The 25,106-nt window shown below is 34.6% G+C and overlaps 1 protein-coding gene across 1 annotated transcript in view; it reads right to left on the bottom strand.

Annotated features, from left to right (window-relative positions):
- The window catches only part of LOC110371266 (putative phosphatidate phosphatase), an 85,734-nt gene that overhangs the window by 20,213 nt on the left and 40,415 nt on the right, over positions 1-25,106 (bottom strand). Inside the window, exon 3 of the mRNA XM_049844848.2 lies at positions 17,789-17,986. Coding sequence (XP_049700805.1) covers positions 17,789-17,986 — 198 coding nt within the window. The remainder of the gene's footprint in view (positions 1-17,788; positions 17,987-25,106) is intronic.

The following is a 25,106-nucleotide window of genomic DNA, read 5'->3' as shown; positions in this document are numbered from 1 at the left end:
ATTGTGTGTACAAAACCAAAATCCATAGAACCCCTAAATGCATATGGTGTTAAAGATAACGAATAAAATACAATAGGTCACAATAAAATGGATGGTATAGGTCATGCGAAGGGGGAACGTTAACAAATCAACGCTTATACAATAGAAGCGCTATATTTTCGTAGGGGCAACATTGATGCGTCATAACTTTTAATTAAAATGGAACATTAATATGGGGCGACTGGCAAAATAGGTCCAAGTGTGAATGAGACAACATCCATGGACATTGACGTGTAATTGTGAGGAAAGGTGATGGGAAGATTGGGCTATAATAAATTGTATGGGATGATATTGAAAACGTTGTCACGCGTGATTCTGAAAGGGATCCCGGTGACAGCTCCCTTTGTGTTGCCTACGATAATGATGTACGTACATTATACGGTTATAAATTACTTATAATATTGAGAAACAATCTACTTTGTAGTACAAACGGACTAGAGAGTCGAAAACAAATGCTATTCATCTTAACTTTGTTGAATATTTTATAAACTCCTGCGATAGCATTTTCCTGTACCTAATACAAATTAAGGAGTATTATTAAAATATATCAGGTTTCACTTACACATTAAAATATGTACGTTCCGTTATGCTACGAATAGTTCAAACTATAACTGCGCTCACCATATACGAAATCCGATTACCCACAAAACCAATATCTTACGTTACTTAAAAAACCGATTCCTAATACCCAATAACAGCTACTTACAGAACACCATAATATATCCAATTATTTTAAATATATTGGTTACAGGCGGGATACATATGGCCCATAATCCATTTGGAACGACATTATGGAACATAGAGGCACATTGAAATCATAAAGAAGAATGATCTCGTTTACTGTGAACTAATGTCTTAGATATCGGTAAGGCTTTAGACAGGTTTATTTAAAATACGACTAAATCCCCCACACTCAGAGAAATTTAATGATTACATTGATTACTTAAGTCACTCCTTAGTGACAGATTCTCATAGAAAATCTGTACTAAGGAACGGCTTAAGTAACCATTAAATGTCTCTGAGTGTGTCCATAAGAGAGCTTTTTATATGTAGACGATAAAATACAGAAGTCGAAGGTATAAAACGAAAGGTAATTTATGGGTTTTCGTTGTCTAGTTTAGTGGTGGAGAAAGTATTCATGAGGTTGTTTATTTTTTATGAGAATAAATATAAAAAAGAACAGTAGTAAACACCTAATACCATTTCTTCTAGGATGTGGTTGAACGATAAAGTTAGCTACATGATCAGTAAATTGTAATAAAGTGAAAAAGGAATTTAGAATATTTCTTAACAGCTTCATCTAATGTTGCATTTTATATAAATGTGGTCTGAAAACGAATGGTATCTTCCTAAATTCTGCTAGGATGTATATTGCCACGGGACGCCATTAGAATACCCGAGCAATTTATTGAAAACTATTTCTCATAGGTGCGGATGGAATAATTTAAGTTCAGTATCGATAAAAATATTTTACTTCAATGGTTTATTGAGCCACAGAAATGTACAGTAATAATACAGGGATGTTGAATATTTTTACCCAAGTATGTTATTAGTTCCCTAAGGACACGAGCAAAACTATGAGAATTACATACATCATCATCATCTGCCTAGCCTTTTCCCAACTATGTTGGGGTCGGCTTCCAGTCAAACCGGATGCAGCTGAGTACCAGGGCTTTACAAGGAGCGACTGCCTATCTGACCTCCTCAACCCAGTTACCTGGGCAACCCAATACCCCTTGGTAAGACTGGTTGTCAGACTTTCTGGCTTCTGACTACCCGTAACGACTACCAAAGATGTTTAAATGGCAGCCGGGACCTACAGTTTATCGTGCCATCCGAAACACGGAAGAACTCGTTATGACAAGATGGTCACCCATCCACGGACCGACCGCGCCAAGCGTTGCTTAACCTTATAATCGATCGATCCGCGCGGCTTTGACTTAGCCACGAGCTCTTCCTTTGACTTAGCCACGAGCTCTTCCATACATATGTAGTTTAATATAAGATTATCCTTAAACAATGCAAATAATCTGTTAATAACTTAAACATTTGAATAGTTCGGTGCTAAATTTGACTGCAAACATCACACATTATACAGCCTATACATGATCAAATAATCGTGACTTTTTGTCGTTTGTTTGATTCATGTCTACCAATTTACTATTTGCTATTCTCAAGAAAAACCTTTGGTAGAAATTAATTATAGTACCTAGCATATAAATAAACCGTTTTAACGTTAGTAAGTTCAGTGAGACAGCGAAAGAGAAATATAATGAGACTTATCATAACCAATTTTGACAGTCAATTGTTTTATGTTGATGATGCAATTTTTGTTTCATACACCGAATCATACTCAAATGGCTTCAACCACATGGTGGAAGTAGAAAGTAAGACCAGTATGGCTTAGAAGGGCACTTGAAACAATGTATGTTCTCGTGCATTTATGGAAAACAAAGACACATAAATTGTGACATAAAATAATGCAGCCAGGAAGCAGGGGTAGGCGTTAATAAAAAGAAATGGCTCTCACTGCAACGACAATAAACATGTTTATGGGATCAGCCCATTGAATTAGCGGGGTAAGGATAAAGTAAATTATTTGAATTTGCTGTTACTTGTACTACTCTCTACATACAAACAAATCAATTTAATAATGTAGAAGTAACTTTATTTAATTGAATTGTTTGTGGTACAGCAAACAAATTGTTCCAATGTTAATTTGATAACACAATAAGAATTAATTGTTATTTAGATACCTATGCTTTTAGAATAAACTGCGCCGAAGAGTTACTTAAATAACGATGTTGAAAAACACGTACCTATTACACGTATTCACGTATTGAAATAAGAATATATGAATTAGTCACTTGTAAAAGTCCTAACTTAATTTCCAGCATAATTTCATTAGACTATATATATGTTGTATTGAAATGTCAACAACGATTAGAAACCGCCCATTTCGTAGCCATAACATATCGAAATGAGACCGTTGACCTATTTAACTTAAGGCACACACATCATACCCGCTGGCTTACAGGCCGCACTCGGAACTAAATGGAAAATTGACATTTAAACACTTGAAATTATACATTTGTTTATTCAGAAGACAAAGATCATAATAACGGTACCTAATTAAAGGATTAAGTTTCATTGTTGTTTTTTAACAGATGCTAGGAATAATGAGCTATAGCTAACTTTTAAGTGTCGTTAAAACCAAATAAGACATTTCAAGCTCCATCTACGAAAGGTGAACAAAAGAACGGCAAAAAACTGCGTAAATCGCTATCATCAAACTACGTATAGAAACAGAATACAATCATAAAATAATATGCAAAGCAAATATCAAAATGATTGTGCTAGAGGTCAAAGACAGCGAGTAGGATACACAAAAAAATCATTTAACCCAATAATCGGCCACTCATCCTTCTATCAAAGATTCTTATCAAAACATTCATCATCCGAATCGGAAGATCAGTTAATTCTAAATTCAAATAATTGATCTCTACATCATAATTAAATTGTCTATGGATCCATAGAGCAATAAACTTGTTTGCAAACCCCAATCCTCTAACATCCGTGGGCGGATTATGAATAGCGGGTTTTAAGATAAAGGTCACGATTTGATTGGGTAAAATCATTTCATGATTGACCTTTTCAGATTAAATCAAAGACATGAAGACTTATTAAAACCGACGAGGTATTTATTTTATTAGATTCTCCAAACAAGAATATTTGATGTGAGAAAACTTACAACCTGGACCTATAAAGCTTTCGCTTCGTACTCACAATGCGCCTATAAGAACATTAGTTAATGTGGATAAAATGGTGTCTACAGAGCACTTAAAGAAAACTTATAAAAGTAAATAAACAACTATAGGGTACTTCGCTGTAGGCTGCTACACATCTGTCTAGACCTACTTGGGTAGAATACCTAAGCTTGAGACCGGGACAGGTTTTCAACCACGAAGTCAACTGTCAATGCGATGCTGCAGATTATCTTCATCAAGCACGTTACATGAGCTTGCTAATTACTCCTTATCTTAGTACATGTTTCAAATAGCTAGCCACTTATGCAATCCCACATACATACTTGACATAGGATTGGTTTCCTGCCGTCATTTCTGCTTGCTTAACCAGGAAAAGGGCAGGCTTTACGTGTGTTAGGAAGCGGTAGATTAGCTTAGCATAATGCACTAACACTCCGTTAATCAAGAATATAATTAGGGTTTCTAACACTCAAATGCGGAAAGGTCAAAGATAGGTTGGAAGGTGCGAAAACATGAATATAACGTGAAATGAAGACTGTTTTCTCCCAAAAGGGTAAGGGTTAAATTAAGAATGGTTTGTTTTCTCCTAAAGGTTTGAGTAAAACTAATAATGGGTGTGAAATTGCATCCAGTTGTGCTCCAGCCTTGCTTATATGCCAGTTCTAAAATAAGTGCTTATTCAGGATTCCTGTCTTTTTTGTAGGAGATGAAGCTGAACGAATAGAATACAGGGGTTTTCATTTATTTTGACTCTTAATTTTATGGGAGGATAATAAAATATCATTATGGATTAATAACTGATTTTCATTGTACCTACTCGAGCGTATAATATAAACAACGACGATAACCAACAGGGTTTTAACAGAAATAATAATTATTAAAATGTAGGTACTACTTACAAGTACCTTCAACATCAATGAAAACAACTTAATCAAATTAATTCGATGACTCCTCAGATTCTAACTAATCACGCGATTCCTATTCGCCGTACGATCACAACACGTATTTTATTGAACAGTACCATAGAATATAAATAGCTTGGTCATACCCCATGGTTCCATAGACCATTTTGTGGGAAACCTCAAGAATCGATCCGAGATCCATTTTAATGGTGCTTAAGTTACCTACGCACTTTTATTATGCACTAGCCGTTTGCCCGCGGTTTCACCAGCGTCCCGGTGGAAACTACTGCCCGTACAGGGATAAAATACAGCCTAAGTTACTCGGGAAGAGTGTAGCTTTCTGACAGTGAAAGAATTTTTCGAGACGGTTCTGTAGTATCGGAGCTTTTAGGGTATTTACAACAATCAAAAAGTATCCTATTTATTATGTTATAGTTATGCATAACTTGTGGTCTTCTAGAAATTGAGAAACGAAGAAATATAGTTACTTGCTAGTTTTTTTCTGTTTTACTTGAATGCATTAATTATGTGTAGGGATCAGAATATAAATGGAGTACTTATATTGATAAACGTGAGACTATTGGATGGTTTATGTCTTCGTTTACGTTTGAATATTCAGAAGCTTAAGTAGATATGTAATCGTATACACTGATTAAATTAAAACATTTATATGTTTAATGGATCTCCAGTTTTCAAACCAGAATAGAGTTATAGCTGTTAGAAGCTAATATTTATTTAAAAAACAGTTATTTTTTAAACAGCTTTATCTTTCTTTAAACTTGATAGCACTTGTGTATTTTAAATCTAAATCATAAAAACGAGCTTTGATTTATTTAATACAGACATTTATATGCAAATTAGACAAAAACACCCATCTCTCAGAAATATAGAAGCTGTATTTTGATACGTCAAACGGGAGCTTTCTTTGATCTCTTTACAAATATATCTTCATTCAACTGTCCAAGTAAAAAATAAGGCAAAAATCACCCAGGAAATGTGACAGCGAATGTGATTCGTGGACGTATTTACACTGAACATTGTTCCAACATAAGCGTGGGACGAAATGGCCCATAAAACGCCCTCCAACGAGCCACTCCACGCGATATTACTAGTACCAACTTAGAAGCGACAATCATGAAGCAAATATCATTCAAATTTCAACCTTTTGCCTTTGTTATAGAAGTCAAAGGTTCTGGAAGCGAGTGCAGGTGATGCTGTGTAGATACCAGACAGATGGAACGAGGCTTATTGACAGATTGTCAAGCTCTCGAACGTGAATAGAGATTAAGGCATCTATTCCTATCAGAGGAGAAAATTGTACAGATATTTCAGAGATTATGTAAGTAGAAAAGTTAATTTTCTTTCTCTATAAATTGTGCTGCACGATAGAACTTGTCAATGATCGTGATAATTTTAGATAGTGATATTTTATGTTCTCGATAAAAACACACCATCTTTTTTCCTCATTTTTACAGATTTTGTAAACAAAAGATGTGAGTCTGTGCTAAAGCTAAGAAAAATAGACATTTAAATAGCACAAAAAATACTCCCAATACGTAGGTATTTCCTATTCATTTTAATAGCATGATAGGCATGTACGTTTAATTGATGATGTCATGTTGTTATTAATTAAAACACTTACAAAATGCATTTTGCATAATGATTCTACGCCTACTAATTCCGATCTTAAATATTCAACTACTTTTTAATACATGGGTGGTCCGATAAGACTACAAAGTTTTAATCCATTTACTACGCACATTACATATGATTATTTGTTATTGCAATTTAACTGATTGTAGTGTAATCTGTAACTAGCTTTATTTATTCTTGAGAATCTTCAATATTTACAATATACTTTAGTTGAAATAGAGTGGTTCAATACTGGCCACCAAATAAATTTTTAAGGTCTTCAAATAGAAGAACCCATCTCTATACATGCACATTCAGTTCTTTTGGAGATGTGCGCTAACAAAGATGCCTGCAGCCGTTAAATTTTGAATGTGTCAAAAAATCTATAAATACTAAAACATACCTACACAAAAACACTTAACTTTTGACCTACAAAAACATATTTTTTCTAAAAGCCCTTTCGACACGGTTGACATAAGTAACCGAATCTGGTACGAGTTAAGACAAAGTGGTACGGCTTTACATTTGTTACCGATTCGATTCAATTACAAACTCATGTTACTAAACAAATCCAATTAACTTGTTGGAGGGGACGAGTGATGAGCGACTAGCGATTTAGTGTTTTACTCCTTGGTCATCCGTGTGTAAGCAAAGGAGACTGTAGTACGCGTCACCAGAATTTTAGAACAAATCTTGAATATCGACACTAACAAGTATGTTAAGTATATACTTATATATATGGTTATTTAAAAAATATAATAATTTACGTGAATAACAAACAAGCAAGTCAATGGGAGTTACAAATTAATTACAGATAGCGAGTTACCATTCAATTTTTTTTTTGTCAAAAATCACAGTACAGCACTATAGGCACTTTTATAAATTATTAAAAAAAATATCAGGAAAATTACAGCTTCAAATTACAGCTTAAAAAAAAAACAACAACGCGGTCCTCCCATAACTTGTACCACACGTAAATTCAGATGGCGTTTCAATCGTCGGCGGCTAGATAGAGCTAATTGATCGTTTGAGACGCGCCGCTAATGTAAAGCTCGCGCAATCTATGTACGGAACGTTGACCGGAGGGTTCAGATTTAAATCAAGGGATTATGTTTGATATTGGGTAATTTATAAAAAAAATATTAATTAAGTTATTTAAAAAAATCAAAGAGGTGCTAAATTCATAATTTAGCACCTCTTTGATTTTTTATAAAATATATCGATAAATTGATCAACTTTAACAAGACCTTGCAACTCGGCATGATTTTGCAAATACCAGCAAATATAAATAAAAAGAAAAAATACGTTTTTGACACAAAAAGAAAGTACCTATACATTCAAGGCAAAATTATTTAGCAGTCTCCAAGGCAAGCTGATGAATCTTCAAAAATATACAACCAACCAGGCAAATGATATCCCAGTTACCACACACACAGTCAAATGTTTATCATTATTGAGAATCATAACAATACTAAATAAGGACGTGACACATGACCTATGGAACATAAAAATATCGAGCGAGCGTAAAATGAACCGTGGTTCAAGATTACCGACCGATTCGATAAGGCACTTGCGAATCGATACAAATAACTATGGTATCGATTTAGATCAATTTATGGATAACCCGTAATACTTCTATAACTTTTATCACATGAGATAAATAAGGATAACAGAAGAATAGTTAAACAATTAGAAATAGTTAAACAATTGGAAATCAGGTAAGTGAAAGGTGATACCTAGAGGAAAATAACAGGTCACACTTATATGAAAGCAGAAACTAATTAAGTTTTCAATAAACATTAAAAAGCTATTAAACACAACTGTGGGAAAACAAAGAGAAATACATAATAACGTATTTCTATAATACACACTGACATTTACGACCTAACGTGATAAAGTGCAGAGAAAATTATGAAATAAACTCCCATTTCATGAATATAGTAAATTGATTGTCATGCTCAAATATGTTACAGTCACCAAGGTCGATAGACGTTCGTGATTTATTAAAAACGATATCGAATATGTAGATACGGACGGAATAACAATTACAAATGCTTATTGTGATCAAATACGAATAAAACATACCATCCACGTTGTTAAAACTTAATTTTATTTGCGATGCTATCGTATTACTCAGAGAAAATAAACCAACGGCTGATATTTATAATATCTATTTCAACGATGAAGATTCGTGTTTATATTATATTCTTCGATCAATAAATACGCTGTCGAAAGTTTCTTAAACTTGCATGAAACCAGCAGAAGTATATTTTTATGCACACTGCATCTCAATTAACGAAAACAAATTATAAGTACATCAATTCCTAATTAATCAAGGATTCACTAATGAATTTAAACAGAATGGGGTTCTTGATGGATTTATCGCCATAACCAAACTTATAGCGAACGAAAATAAAATATGGGAGGGCAATAAATCTTGAACCTCCAACAATTTGTATAGCACGCGTCCAAGAATATCTTATAATAAACTAAAACAGGACGATGCGCAGGATTGCCAGACGCCGCAGACATTTGTCAAGGAGTAAAGAGTTAAAACAAAATGAGTTTTTATAGTCGCGAGGTAAATGATACAAGAGATCTGAGGGAATGAATTGATGCGAAAGGGAAACGGAATGAAAGATTTGTGGTCCGCGAATAATTTGTGATTTAAAAATAAAAAATAATTTAAGTAAAGGAGATGTCTGGTCTGGTTTATTTCGGAGGAAAGCTGTATATACACCAGTTTATGAAAAAATAAAATAAGTTCGAACTAGAAAAATAACTAAAATATTGATCTTCTAAACTATTAAGGAATTTAATAATAAAAAAAATTAAGCATTAAATTAGAAGCCAACTGCCAACAATAAAGCTACAACACATTCCTATACTGTATAGCCAGCCAAAGCCATAAATTTTGATATTAATACAACAAAAATTCGACTAAATCACGTCACATCGTACCTCTAACATAACAAACACTTTCGCAAATCATTGTCATTTGATGTGACAGAAAAAACAAACAATATAAATGACACGACACATTTAAACGATGCACGATACCTAAATACACATCAAAGTGAAGCCGAAACAGAGACTGACAAACGGATTCAGGAAATAAATGTTATTGTAGATGACGATGGACATTTACCAACAGGAGGCACAAAAGACACTACGACAAACAAAACTGTAATTGACAATACCAACGTTCCAAGTGCTACGTCTGATAGACAAGGTGTTCAAAATAAATAAGTCTAAAGAATCGTTTTATTTGAAAGCACTCGCAAGCCCATATGGCAGCCATTTACGCTTGGCGTGTTAGGGGAACGTGACATTATATTAAAAATAAATTCTATGATAGAATTTAATAACAAAGGTATTACCGCCAAATAGTTTCCGATCACGTTGGCAATTTTAATACAAAAAGAGTATTGAGATGGTAATGCAAACGTGAGTCTGTTGCGATATTCGAAATAAATATTTTTTCATGGCACGCTTTATGCAAAACGAAACGCACTTTATTCTCGCTTGGTGTGAGTATGCAAAAATGTTTGTAAGTGAATTTTACGACTTTGCTTGAAGAGATAAAATCTCCATGATATAAACATAATTCAATGAATGAAAGGAGAAACCCAAACAATACAAAAAGGAACCGCCATAACAGTCATTCTCAATTAAAATCAAATCCAGACTAAAAATAACAGCTCGTCACATCAGACATGTCGTTTTGCCTGCGCCGGCGCAGTGTCACACGTCATCGGCCAAGCGTGAACCGTTTCAAACGCACCCTTGTTTGTATTAACCCTTTTTGCCGTTACTAATACGGTTTCTTGGTATCTTTTTATTGGGTTCCGAATTGGTATCTAATGTGGTTCATGGGGCGAAATTAATAGCTTCAGACTGATTTGTTATTTCTTTATTATGATATGTTAAATTGTAGTTAGGTTCTTTAACATCGTCAATTGATTGGATTGACTTCTCTGCATTTATGCTGTGGGTGTAACTGCATATGAAATAGTTTCATTTACATTAATCAAGGCTGGACATGGTCAAACCCTACATATTTATCAAAACATACTAGAATCAAGTTATATCGACTTCCCATTACCTATCCTATATTACTAAACTGACACCATAATTCATAACCTGCCCACATCCAAAGATTTATAAACCCATTAAAATGATAGAGGGAATAAACTTTTAACTAATATGATTGAAGGCAATTAATCTTTGTGAAGACTTGAATCTCCATTAAATCTGTCGTTCGTGATAGATATATTGATGAAGCTTGTTTAATTGTAGGCGTGAAGGCTTTGGCTAAAGCGTTCTGACCGAACGGTAAAGACTGACAGCCGAACGGAAACGGTAATGAACTTTGATATTGAACGATGATGTGTGAGGATATTAACATTTTGGAGTACTTTCAACCCGTATTTTATGACTGTTTTATTATGATGCGTTTAAGTAATCATTGGTGCGAGTGTGAGACCACTATAATAAGTTTTTATAAACACTTCCCGTAACAACATAAATGAAGTTAGTCATAGAAAGTGACGCTGACTATCATTGTAATATGTGACGAAGAAAAGCTTTATAAATAATTCGCTAACCCTATTTAACGCATCCGTGCAGAATAATCAGGAAGAGCATAAACTGATGACAGTGACAATGACAATGCTAAAGCAGCTGAAGGTGACTAAAACACTAGGAACGAAGATAGTACTCTGTCTGAGCTGAAGCAATAAGTCAAAATCACATGGTCGCAGGCGGCGAAGCGAGTAGCACAAGTATTATTTATACCAACAGCTACTTAGATCGGGAAACATACTGAACATGGATGGAGCGTGCCCGCTGTCACACTTTGCATCCTCATTTGGATATAACATTAATCTTTCGGAAGACGATCTTTGTGATGGTGGTAGTAGAATAATCATTATGGTAGACAAGATTATACACAGTGCAAATTAATCTTAAACTTCTCAATAAAGTCTTTGAAATATTAGCCAACGCATACGTACTGCTAATATTTTGCCAGATAATAAATTACTGATGTAAATGAAAAATGCAGTTATAAAACGGCTACCATTTATAATGAATTTGAATGAATTCGTGAATTAACAACGATAAATGCAAATATTGGCACTCAAATCAATCTCAGTCTTTAACACCAATTAAGGTAATCAATTAATGACTTCGTTTACCTACCAATCAAAAACATTAAGAGCGCTATTACAAAATCGAATCGCTCAGGTTTAGGTAAATTAGACGATAGCCGGCAGCACTTGCGCGCGTGTGCGTCTAGTGAAATACGCAACGCACACCTGCGGACCGCCACGCGGCACAAACAAACTTGAGACTTTGCCACTTTTATTTTCGAAATAGTTTATTGGTTTTATAGTTTATGAAATATTATTTGTACCGATGAATTTTATAACCTAGAATAGCTCGATTGAGTTACAATAAACAAATAATCGTTTACAATTTTTAAATTATTTAATCGACAACCAAACTTTTCACCATGTTTATCAATTAGGTATATGTAATTGATTTATAAAAAAACTAAAATCTATAATTCGTCTTCCATGTATTGTATCTTTATTTTCCTGCAACAATAAAAACTAGGAATGTAAATAGTTCATTAAAACAAATATGTCTGTTGCGAGTGACAAAAAATACTTACCATATTATTTGTACTGGTATCCGATTGAGTCTGATAATCTGAATTAAATATGCTTTCATTATCCTGCAAGAATCAAAGATATCCAATAATATTATTATGCAACAGCGAAACTAACGACGATGACATTTACGTACATATTTCTATATAACCAACATCAAAAAAAAGAGAACCCAATCTATAACATTTTCGCATTAGAATATCATGGGTTAATACTTGTGTATATTACATTTCAATCAGATCATTATAACTAAAAAATAAAATAAAAACTCACTAGTATCAAAACGAGTTCGTTGCGCAGGTTGCGCTATATTTTTCGAGCTCGGGCGAGTTTGCGCGGCGCAACAGCGAGCGATACGTCCTCCCTCGATAAGCGCTTGGCGCTGACTAAAGTTGAACACCGCGCGTCACAAGATTTATATTGATTTTTGCATTGCAAACAAAAATTATTTTAAAATATTGTTTTACTTTTAAATAGACCAATTTTTTTTTTCAAGCTTTATAACAATACCACCTTAATTATTAAATATGTTTTATTTGAATTTGGATTATACTTTCATAGATAAAAAATATAGTTTTGTACGGAAAATTGTCAGTAACTCTCAGTTTTATAGAATTATTTTTGGTGTATTACTGTATGTATTGTAATAAATTGGTGTAAGCAAGCACAAGTACAAGATATAGTTGTATCTTGAACATTTTTATAAATGGTTAAATTGCTATATCCTCGTAGTACTGAAGCATCAAAAGATTCCCAAAAGCAACATTTTATGAAACATCCTTTGCAGGGACAAAGATTTTACTGATGTACATGGACAAATTAAAATATTTATTGAAAACAGCCCCAAGATAAATGATCAAACTTTCTTAATCTTATTTTTGTTATTTTTTTTTGTGACTATATCCAAAGCATAATGACGCATCAAAACTCGTATAAAACTCGAAAATTTGTGATAGCCCTCTTAACAAGCTTCGTAGAACTGATAAGGTATTTATGCAACTAATTTACGTAAGCGTGCGAAAAGGAAAATAGAGAAAAATATTGACAAAGAAATGTGAGTCCTAGGAACAGTAGCAGGTAAATATGATTTTAGACAGAAAGCCTTAGTAAACATAGTAATTTTGCAACAATAGTTCCTCACAGAAAGTGATAAGTTGCAATGTAATGTGAACGGTGAATGCATAAGAAATTAAAATCAATGCATAAAAAACAGCTGGCTGTTCAAGGAGCGACGGGAAAAACGCCTTCAACTGCAAAATCTGAATCAAAATCCAAGAATTCAAAAGTTAAGGAGCCGATACCAACGAAAACCAGCATACTAACAGAAGGAGTGACGGTCACGCCCAAACAACATCCCTGTATTTCTGCAAGCTTATTTACGAGAACCACCCAGACTACAAAACGTCATAAGAGAGTATACGGTAAATATAGAGTGGACATCGCCAAGCTTAACTTGGAATAATTTAGATGACGCTCCGGATTTGTGGCAAGATACGTTAACTAAGTTATTGGGCTTTCTTAAGTCCAAGCTTATGCTGGAATCTGAATTTAAGGTGTTATTTAAGTGAATATTACGTTCGAGTTTATTAGATAGGGACCGTTTGAAACGTTTTATAGAGGATATATTATTGGTTGTTCAGCTGTTCAGAATTTAACCGTATCTGGCACGGGTATTAAGGAACTAAACTTACATCGACTTCCGAGTTTAAACATTAGAAAAAAAATCATTTAAAAAGTAAACTGGAGACTTCACAGTTAAATTCGGATAGTAAAACCGACGTTGAAACAAAACCGTTAGACCAATAAGCGGCAAGAGACAAAATAACGTCTTATCAATTACATCATCGAAGCAATAAAACGGACATGTAGCGATAAATATAGACGTGAGGACATAAGATCTATGACCTGACTGTACCCGCGAGAAACTACATAACATAAATTTAACAATTAAAAAATACGACGTCTGGGCTGCAAAAGTATATTTACAAAACTTTTCAATACAGTGAACGGCTCTGTGTGTTCACTATTTACAATGTGTTTCGAACCCTTCACTACATCATCACTTGTTTCAAAATTGCAAATGAGGTCATGGTTTTGCTGGTCCCCTGCAGTAGCTACACTCCCGTCATTCTTTTGTTTTAAATCGAAGCTACATTTATCATAACTAGTATCCCATCCCAGATTAATGCGAGCATTTCTGCCAGCTGTCTCAAGCCACATCTCTATTCGCGAGGCAATTCGCAAGTTGATATGTCGATTCAAGTGGTTCTAATTAGATAAACTGAGGTCAAACGAATTATACAAAGTGCATGGATGCTTATTGCCTTGGTTACTCGTAATGTGCATCGGAGTCTGCGTTTTGAGATCAGCAGTGTAATTGGTCGGTAATTGAATGATAAGTGTGAGATCTGGGAATTCGGAGGATGAGAAAATTGCTTGTTTATGTACTATGTACAACGTCTTGGTAATATGTGAATAACACTCGTGTTCTTAGAATTGGTAAAGGATGAAGTCATTTCTAGACTTATATTACACGAAAGGGCTTGAGAAGAAGAGAAAGAAGTATATCATGACATGGATCTACAGCAAAAAAATTGTAGAACACTAGGGTCGAGGAGAAACAATATAAAGAAAAGACACACATGAAATCCAAACCACTTATTAATACTACACCTTCTACCTACTTAAACCAAGCTGATATCGATATACCATTAAACCTTCTAAATAGCAATAGTCATCACATTACCAGAGCATAAACCAATCCAAGAATTAACACTTAACCAGGATAAACAGTTTACGATGCAATATAGGGCCGTTTAGATAGCGTGGCTTCTAGTTACGGGCATTCTGTACTTAAATGTTGGTTTATAGTTGAAATAGTAGCAATTTGCTAGTTCGCTGCTTACGACTCCGTGTAATGAGCCGTTTCCTCAATTCAATTGCAACTTGTGTGGGATTCGTGCAGATCGAATTTTATGCGTGTGTTGCTGTATTGTGTGTAGTGTTTATTTGGTCTTGTTGTATTATTTTTGGTATGGCAGCAGTTTTCTTTTCGTAGTTGTGTTCTTTCGTTGACTAGGTATCTTTCTTGAATAATAAGGATAACGACATCTAATGGTAATAGTGAATCGATGTTTTGATTTATATCTTGTGTATTTTCTGTCGTGAGAAATACCACTTTAGGTACATCACGCAGTCATATGTCCGTTTATTTTTTTATTAAGGTGAAGAATAATATAACATTAAATATTGACAGTTTTATAGAATTAACAAATAACACACACGTCAAACATAGTACGCAAACCTTATAAAAAGCAACGAGCCATTAAAAACACAATACCCAAAAAAGTAAACAGATTAAGAAAAAATGCTCTCCTATTATTAAGCACGTGTTTTCGAGAAGTAGGTTTAGTATAACGATGTTACGGTTTTTGACCACAGCCATTAAGAAAACCGTCATCACTGCAGACGTAAATATCCATTCTCTAAACATTTAACGAGCATTTGTAATTATTTTACGAGTGGATAAAAATATGAACATTAGAGACTATACAGACGGCGTTTTTCAACGCTCTGTCGACGCACGTTTCTGTCCATGCAGTCCATGCATATATGTATGTACGTATAAGATCAGAATAATACGAAGATCGTAGAAGAGTCAGATGCATCTTGTACGCCTGTTGTAGAATGAAAGCGCGCGTTTCAAAAACGCGGTGTGCATACACCCTTAGCGTTTTCATAACTTCGAGGAAAAGCCATAAATTAATCTAGCACAGCGGGTTAGTGATAAAAATATTTTAGTTTAGCTAGGTTAAAAAGTTAGATCAATTTTACATAGAAAATGAAGAACATAGAATAAGCATGCTCGTTTGTTGAGCTTGTCATTTCTTATACAGATGTAAGTATGTTATTAGTTTGGACAAGCAATATAGGGAATATATATTGATAATCATCACATACTGGGAGAAACGGATAGGAGACGCTCACTTATCAAATCAATAAACACTCGATTTACTTAATAAAAAAAAGAAGAATAGAAATTGCATATGGCATATCAATCTAGAAAATATCTCAATGAAATTATTCTGAAATATCAGGTCAGTCATAAAATCCAAATTACAAATTGCGTGCCAAACAAACCACAGACAAACTTAACGGTATGTTCACACATATTAGAAAATTCAGTGTAACATATTATTTATGTTTTACGACTGACCAATAATTACGCTGCGGTCGCTAAAGCTGAACGTAAATATTTTGGTTCCTAGCACTTCAAAGAAATCGTGAGTAAGGGGAAACAATTGTGTATTGAATTTATCTTACATAGAGAAAGTCACATTTAAAAGATCTTTAGGTAAAACAAAGCTACAACTTGACTGCAATATTCAATCAAAATGAAGCAAAATATAAAACAGTTGGTCAGGTAATAGAAAATTACAATGGGAAATTAAAAGCAAAAGAAACACAATACAAACATAAGCGATAATGGAAATTAACAATGGAAAAAATAACAGATTCCGAAGTTGACTACAGGAAAAGCAACCATAGTGACTCCTACGTGCACTCTAATCGAATCAAGCAAAATAAGAAAGAGTTTGATTTAACCATGTTAGTTCTAGAAAATACGTTACATCTTAGGACCGAAGAAAGCGACGTGAAGGTGTCCTTTAAGTAGAAAAATCTTACCTCAAACAATAATTATCTCCTCTTCAATGAAATACACAATTATATTTGTTTAGAGGCAGGCATACGTGAAAACTGGCACGTTCGCCTACTACACGTGCCATAATCGCGGAAAACAATGAAAATACAATATTACCCTTGTCGCGACGGCTCAATGTTATAACATGCGCAAGATTACGTTTACTTAAGGAGAAATTTGCCTTTTGATAAGAGTGAAATTATGGAAAGACCACACAACTTGATTAACCTGAAGACCCGGTACTGTGGAAACCAGAATTGACCTAAATAATGAAATGGACAATCCATCATACACCTCTTTAGGATGCATTATGACTAAGACTGTCAACATATTTAAGTAAGGCAGAAAACAATACACAGACATTTTACGTCTCAATGATCCATCAAAATAAACCGCTTAATTTCTAACAGCTGTATCATGTATGTTACAAAATGAATTAATTTAAAACATAATGTAGCATTCATATTTACTCGAACAAGAGCACAATGCGTTTGCGCCGCCCACACGCTACCGCTGTGTCATCAAGGATTACGTTCCGTCTGATTTCATTTTAAACCCTGCCAAATAAATGAGAAACTTTGTTGTATGTAAAGAGAAGGATAGCAAAAATTTAGAGATCAGTCATACCACTTACGAACCTCACAAAGGACATATAGTAATATTTCCAGAGGAGACAAATTATATCCTTTGACCAAATAACATTATGCTCAACACGTTGACAGAACATGTTAAAAGTAATACAACCCCATTGAACGTACGTGTGTTGAACAAACTAACAATAATTCGTAATCTACAAAACAAGTCGTCAACTAAATTGAATTTGTATTGAGAATTTAAATCTATGATTTTCTTGAACAGTTCTCGGAATCAGCATAACAAAGTCTCCATCAATTCTGATTTAGTTTAGTCTAGTGAAGCCTCGTTTGCATTCGATAAGCCTTCTAGAACATTCCAGGCTGGCTTTACTCCTGGTAGTATCTATTCCGTGATATCTTTCAGCTTCAATACAAAGCTCTTGTCTGGAGGAGCTCGAAATCCCCATTTTGTAGAATTAAAATAAATATAACTTACATCAAAGAAATGCGGCCTCAGTCTTCCTATAGTGTACTTGGCCACGTCGGTGGTGAGCTGTTGGCAAGCGCAGCCGAAGAGGAATACTCCGATCACGTGGTAGGCCTCCCAGACCCAGGCTGGGATCTCCCGGCCTAGGACCTTACGGGATCTCCCACCAACGTAGTCGCGCAGTCTTATCCATTCTGTGAGCGACATCTGTGGAAGGAAGGAGAGATTAATTAAAATTTCGAAAGATCCAAAGGTCTTAGGTAGTCAATTAAAAATTTTTATAACAAGACTTTAATACAAAACATTTGACAAAACAATTGAAATCCTAGAAACAAACATGACTCTGACAGCACTGAGTTATTAAGATGTCCACAAAATTAATCGCTACAATATTTCAACAGCATCATTCTAATAAAACATAGAAGCTACACACGAAAATATCATGTCTGACAAAAACGTTGAAATACAAAAAAGCGACGACACACTTAATACATGGGAAGTCGACTACCAATACACGCATGTGTCAATATTGGCGATAAGCCAACATCATTAATTAATTACTAACTAATCACTGGGAGGCGGTCTGCATACGAATGAGGCAGAAGGCGTCGAAGCGTGACCTAGCTTAGCTGAACACAAGTCATTACTTCTCACGTGAAATCATAATTACCTACGATAGAAATGCAACACGAGACTCGAAGACTTTATAATAAGAAGATGCGTCATCCTATATTCTAATGAATATTTTTTGCACGTTCGACTTTGTCAAAATAAGTATGACGCAAGCCAAGAAAGGCTTCAATAAAATAATTTACAATGCGTTCATATCCTGTGGTTCTAGCTACATCAATATTTTAGCTTCCTTTGTCAATATTGAGGAAAATGAGGAAATGACATGGTTCCAAAGAAATGTGTCACACCCCTAACCTTACATTGCGTGCCCATTATATCTGAACAAAAAATCTCTTAAAAACCCAAACAAGGTCTTTGGCAGTTCCCCAAAATATTTTATTTGGAGCATTTCCTTCGCGTAATTACATAGTATTACAATTCGCGTCTGTTGCAACTAACCTTGTGCTGCATACGACTAAGGTCAGGTCACACGCGCATGGAATTTCATACCATATAAGTACTGTTGCCAATTTATCTGATTCGTTACCATATTGATTACAGAACTGCATGGAATCTAGTAGGTTATCTAAGGGAAACCGTACGTAACTGTCTCATGGTCTATCAAAATTAAGTATCCAAAATGTCAGATCAATGTTTGAGAATCCATAAATCATCATCGTCGCGGTCTTTCCAACTAGCATCACCTTTTTTGAGATTCGTGTTAGTTCCACCTTAGCGATCTAATCTGATGCAGTTGAGAATCGCAGTGTCTTGGGGCATTGCAGTTATCATGTCATACCAGGTTCAAGGCTTAGTCAATTGCCACTGAATATATTTGAACTATTTCAGTTCTACAATCTGAGCTTTCGTGACCGATATAAATGGTTATGTATGAACACTGTTCGCGATGTCGCCGAGGAAAACTAGTAGGCACCAATAAAAGTTTTGGCAACAAATACGACTTTAACTGCCTCGCTAGACTTTTTTACTCGCCTGTTTTTTATTTTATTAATGGTCTTATTTGTCTTATATTCGTCGTCAACTTTGGGAGTTTTCCAACATTCCCTTATAGCTAGTATATGGGCAATTAGAAGTAGTGGTCTTCTATGTGCACATCTTCCGATGATAGTAGGTGTCAAATGCTAGTTCCTACCTACGAAAGCCTAGACCATCATAACCCTAAATTCACGAGCTACGATCCATTACCATATATTTCGCATATCCGCAAATCTAATAGGTCACCACCCACATAGTACCCGTTACTAGGTTTCATGTCAATTTCGCATATGTTATCACCGAGCCAGGAAACTTGATAGCTAGAATAGTCCTAGATTCAGTACAATTCTATAATTGTGTATGTAAGATTTATGTCATTTCTAGTGCAAGAGAAATCCAGGACAAAGTTTCATTGAAGGTTCTTCACTATCTTTATAAATTGTTAGGTAAATAGTTGTTCAGATTGTGCTAATAAACTGTTGAAACACGATAGCAAATATATTGCAGTACATATTTACTTCGTAATCAACGGAAATTGGGTCAAGTTGGTTCTTTGGCACCGCGTATAAGTTTGCTTACTTCTATTACAATAGTGAGGTACATCAACACGCACAAACTTAGATAATTTCTACCAATATAGAATGCATCAAGAAGTCGCAAATGATGAAGCAGGCTTTCTAGAATCCCGTGATTATATAATAGCTCCATAATATCAAAACCATCCAACAGGATATTAAGACCCTATTTATTGTTCCAAGCTTGCAGGAGCCTTAATTGTGAGTTCCACCACTAATATTAGTGATTAGTATTCTGAGCTGGAAAAGCCATACAAGAAAGCAGATGATATAAAACTTTTTTTAATTCTACACACTTTTGACACGCACACCAAAGATGACAAACGCCAATGATTAACTTTTGACTAGACTAGACAACGTCTAGAAGAGATTGATATAAGTCTTCATAAAGATGTAAATAAGTGTTGGTGAAATCCATGTACAGCACACTTACAAGGTGCAAAAACCTTGTTTATACAACAGAAAGTCATAAGTGTTGTACCAGTACATAATAGAAAACTGTTATTACTAATGCACTATTTCACAGTAATTAACCCTAGGCATTGTTTGCATACCATTGTTTTGATCAGCGTTAATAACACTGCTTTTGTTCGGAAACTAATTTACTAAGAAATAATGCAAAACTTCATTGAATTATTAATTGAGTTGTTGAACGCTGTGCAAACGTTTGTGAATACACTTTGATTATTAACTTTTCATTTAATCAATGCTTTTGAAAGTTCTTATGATACTTGATAGCATGTAAAAAAATTGCAATATCAGCAGTCATAGCAAGTCTATCAAACACCAACCCTTGTAAGGCCCTTGTCAATATTTTTAACACAACATATGCGTACAGCTGGTGTAAATATACGAATACTTATTATTTACCAAAAAGGTCAACAAAGAAACTATTACTACAAGTCAAGACTGTCCAATCATTAATAAAACGATGACAAATAAGGTATTAAAAACCACAACAGACATACAACAAATATTACATAAGAAGCAGACGATCTTGCATCTGATGGTCAAGGACATAAAACATAAACAATGATTCATAGTAAACATCTACTAATAGTAAAGGGCTTTAACCGTTTGAGTATAGAGCAAAAATACTTAAATAAGCTTCCGATAACAAATATCAAAGTAATGGCCAAAAATGCGGAAGGGGTACATAAAGGGTCCTTTTCACTTAAACTTGCTGCGACAGATTTATTGTCAAGAAACATTACTTTCCTTTCTTAACCTTTCAAATCAGCAAGTTTTGACCGGTTGTTAGGCAAAAAAGTGACAGCTTAAGGCAAATGGTACTTTACCGACATTCCTTGCCGAAATTATCTAAATGTAAGCCATTTGGTAAAGCACAGTCACTTTCAGTTTTTTGGCAGATTGCCTATTTAGGGTTTTTTGGATACACGTCCATAGAAAGCTAAGGCAGCTATATCACTAAGTTTTCCTGGGAACCTAGGTCGAGCAGTCATGCTTGTAGCCTCTAGACTTCAAACATCGAATCAGCTTGCGAAAATACTTTCAAAGCTAAATGGACCCGTAAGCATTCTAATACTAAAAGGTGTTCACCTTAAGATGTTGTCCGCAAAAGAAAGAGAAAGATAAGGTGTGTAAATGGGTGCTAATGGGGTGCTAATGGTTGCCAGATAACATATGCAAACAAGATTCCGTAGTGTTTAGCGTAGACAGTGCTGAACAAGTTGGTCTTTGAAGCTTTAAGAACAATAGAATATGTTTATAAGTACTAAGAACATGAAAATAATTTGAAAGTTGGTAGAATCTTAAAATTGAATGCGACCAGCAGCTAAAGAATTAAGATAAATAAATAACAACAAAAACAAATAATAAAACAAACACGTTAAAGCTTTAGAAGATTATTTTACTAGTGCAACAAGACGGCCAGTGATTCATTTGCACTCAGCAAACTCTTCATTACTATCCCCCCAAATTATCTCTTCATTTCTTTCGAAGACAGTCTCATAATTTGCTTTGAAAGAATGTCTACTATCACAGCAAGTCTCTTTTAATTAGAGTTAGATGCTCGTATTTCCCTCCATTGCTCACCAATTACTTGATTCACAGTACTTTATGATTCTTAGTAACGATACACATCTACATCGCTCTGATAACCGTGGAATCGCACTCGTAGATCTATCATACGACATGGATATTTATTAGTTTTCACAATACAGAAGAAACTTTCTCTACTACGTTTTAGCTATACATTAGTAGTATGGAACTACGAGATTTGATAGAATTGGAATTCAGCTATCAAGTCTAACATGGCTTCAATCTTTCATTGATGTTCAATTTCCCATACTCGTCGCTGTTGCCCTTCGGTAGTCAGCTTTCATTGCGTTTAATCAAGAACCAACTGTTTTAAGAGGTTAAATAAAATCCCGGAAAACATTTTGCAACATTTCCCGGAAAATAGCGATAAAAGTATTTTAATGAACGTCGGGAATGAGCAGTTGAGTCGGCATCCAATTAAATCATACTGCGAACATCTATCCGTTAGCTTGGCTTGCACCTAAAATAATTACTACAAGGTTTTAACTTGCTTTCATACAAACAGAACATGCCTCAAGCAAAATAAGAACGTACTAAACAGTCGGCTACTATAAAAATGAAAAAGTAAACAAAACAAACAATAGTCAATTACATAAACGAACACACACGGGAGCAATTACTGAAGAAAACGAAACGCACCAAGAAACCATTGATGATATACAATCATAATTTAAAACTGTGTCTGGTAAAGATGAATATATTAGCAGCACGCTAAGTACGCTAATTTTAGCTAGCTATTTTCATGCCAATTAGCCTATATGTGAGTGGGCAATTGTAATTATCGCAGTGGTTACATAAACCTGTCGTGTAGGAACCCAAACTGGGCCTGCATAGAGTGCTACAACCTGCAAATTTCACAGAAAAGTATGAAGCAAGATATGCACCTACAAAGTGGCGAATATATGAAGCTGGAATGGATGGAATTCCTATGAAACGAAAAGCGAACCAAATGGCATAATTGCGATTGAAATTCATCATGGTTGAAGAGAAGATTGATTTTAAAGCTATAATAAGCATATTGGTGCGTACATCGTCACCTTAGCTACGACCATGTCTTACATAAGCTAAACTGAAGTATTCAAGCATACTATTTAACTATTATTATTTAAATAGACTATTATTATATAAACTATTAACTATTTAATTTATGTTTCCTAACGTGATGCGAGGTGCATAATTAATAGATTGTTAAAAAAAATCCCTATAAGATTCACGTAGATATACATTTGCACTCAGCTATTATCACCCAATAATAAAATATAAACACAATATAATTTATTAATAGAGGTTGTTTATTTATAAATGCCGTGCTAAAATAGCGTGCAGGCACGATTAATTATGTTCATGCAAAAGACGAGGGAGAGAATCGCATGAATTCACATGTAATATTCATTGATGCATCGACCCGAGATAATGTTTTTGCGCGACATACCGAAGAAGCAATGGAGCACGTTGAACGAACGTAAGATAAAAGATACGCTTTCCTCACGATACGGATACTGCAATCATCTTGATTTAAATGTATCGGTCTGACTCTAATGTTTACGATATGAGTAAATATGAGTAGGCTGGGAAAGATAGATGATTAGCGTTTACTACAATGTCAGTTTTATTGAAAACAATTGTGCGTATGAGTGCTTTCCAACATGCTAAGCGTAGGCAAAACTACTCAATTTTATCGTGGTAGTATTCTGCAAGACTAACAGTAGATACATAGTTCCTTAATCGATCTATATCTAGAATATTATCATTTACACAGACGTTTCCACTAAACAGTTCCATTATTTAAGCAGAGATTTCGAAAACCTTTCCAAAAGATTAGGACTTATCTTTTATTTCTTGCTCTGGTATTTACTTCGGAGCAATATTGTTATCTTGACAACACAGTTTACGGCTTGTTCAAGAATTCCTGTTGCTTAGTACGAAACCAGAAAGGATTATTGACAAAATAGCTGTAGTAACCGTAGTTTAGGATTAACACGCTATTTCTGTGGAAAGACCAGCACATGGTAACGTTCAAGATGACAATTCACATGATTCTAGAGATTTGGGTGTAAAAATAAATATTATTGATTAGAATAATTTGAATCTTTAAACAAGAGTAAAGTTTTCATAGAATCGATTCCCATAGCAAAAGGATTATCACCTAATTTTCATTGAAATGCCGATCTTATAGGCATTTGAAGACATCTACATATTCAGGGAGAGTATCCACTGTGTCATGAATATAAAGTTGATGGACGAATCATAACACAAGACTATAATGTCAAGGACTCGCCTTGGCATCTGATAATGTTCGAATTACTTACTCACCTACATAAAATAGGGCCTGGGGATCACTATGCCAAGTTGTCCGTGAATTATGTTCTCTGCATAGAATCGTAATATTATTGTCTGGTTTGTTTGCGATCATAAAACCATATGTATTTAACATTTAGATAGAACTTAGTAAAATAAGATTCCCTATCATAAAGGAGTATCTTTATATTCAAATTAAGTAGGTGCCTATTAAGTTTTAATGCATTATGAAATCACCGTTGATAGAATCAGTATTAAAATAACAATTTGCAGCACAAACATAACAGATAAGTTTAAAACGCTTTACATGTTTGTTGAAATTCTAAGACTCGTTTACGATCAAGATAGAAATCACAAAAACAATGCATGCTGAAGTTGTATGCATGCGATTTATTTGCTCATAAACCGATGAGGCATGTCAATGACATTGCACACTGCGTATTCTGCCGACTATTCTTACTGCAAATTGCGAAACTGCAGCTGAAACTATTTAGACTCCACACAATACATGTAACTGTACAGCTAATGCTGCTGATGGTCCAAGATTATAAATAAAGACCGTCTTTTATATATTTAAGCTATTCTACTTTACGTCTCGTTTGTTCGTCTTTACATTGGCATCTTCTATCAAGAACTTTTATTAACGACTAGCATGAGCACATATAAAATCCTTCAATTTTATAGACGTCAGAATCTGTGTGTTAAAAATCCATGACACGCCAAGACCATGCCAACAAAAACAGCTCTGGACGCCTTAGTTTATGGGACTCTCAAAACAAAACGAC

Source organism: Helicoverpa armigera, chromosome 15 (genome assembly GCF_030705265.1).
Source record: "Helicoverpa armigera isolate CAAS_96S chromosome 15, ASM3070526v1, whole genome shotgun sequence".
In the NCBI taxonomy this organism is placed as follows: domain Eukaryota; kingdom Metazoa; phylum Arthropoda; class Insecta; order Lepidoptera; family Noctuidae; genus Helicoverpa; species Helicoverpa armigera.
The sequence above is the reverse complement of the archived record's forward strand: the minus strand, read 5'-3'. Positions and strand labels throughout refer to the sequence as shown.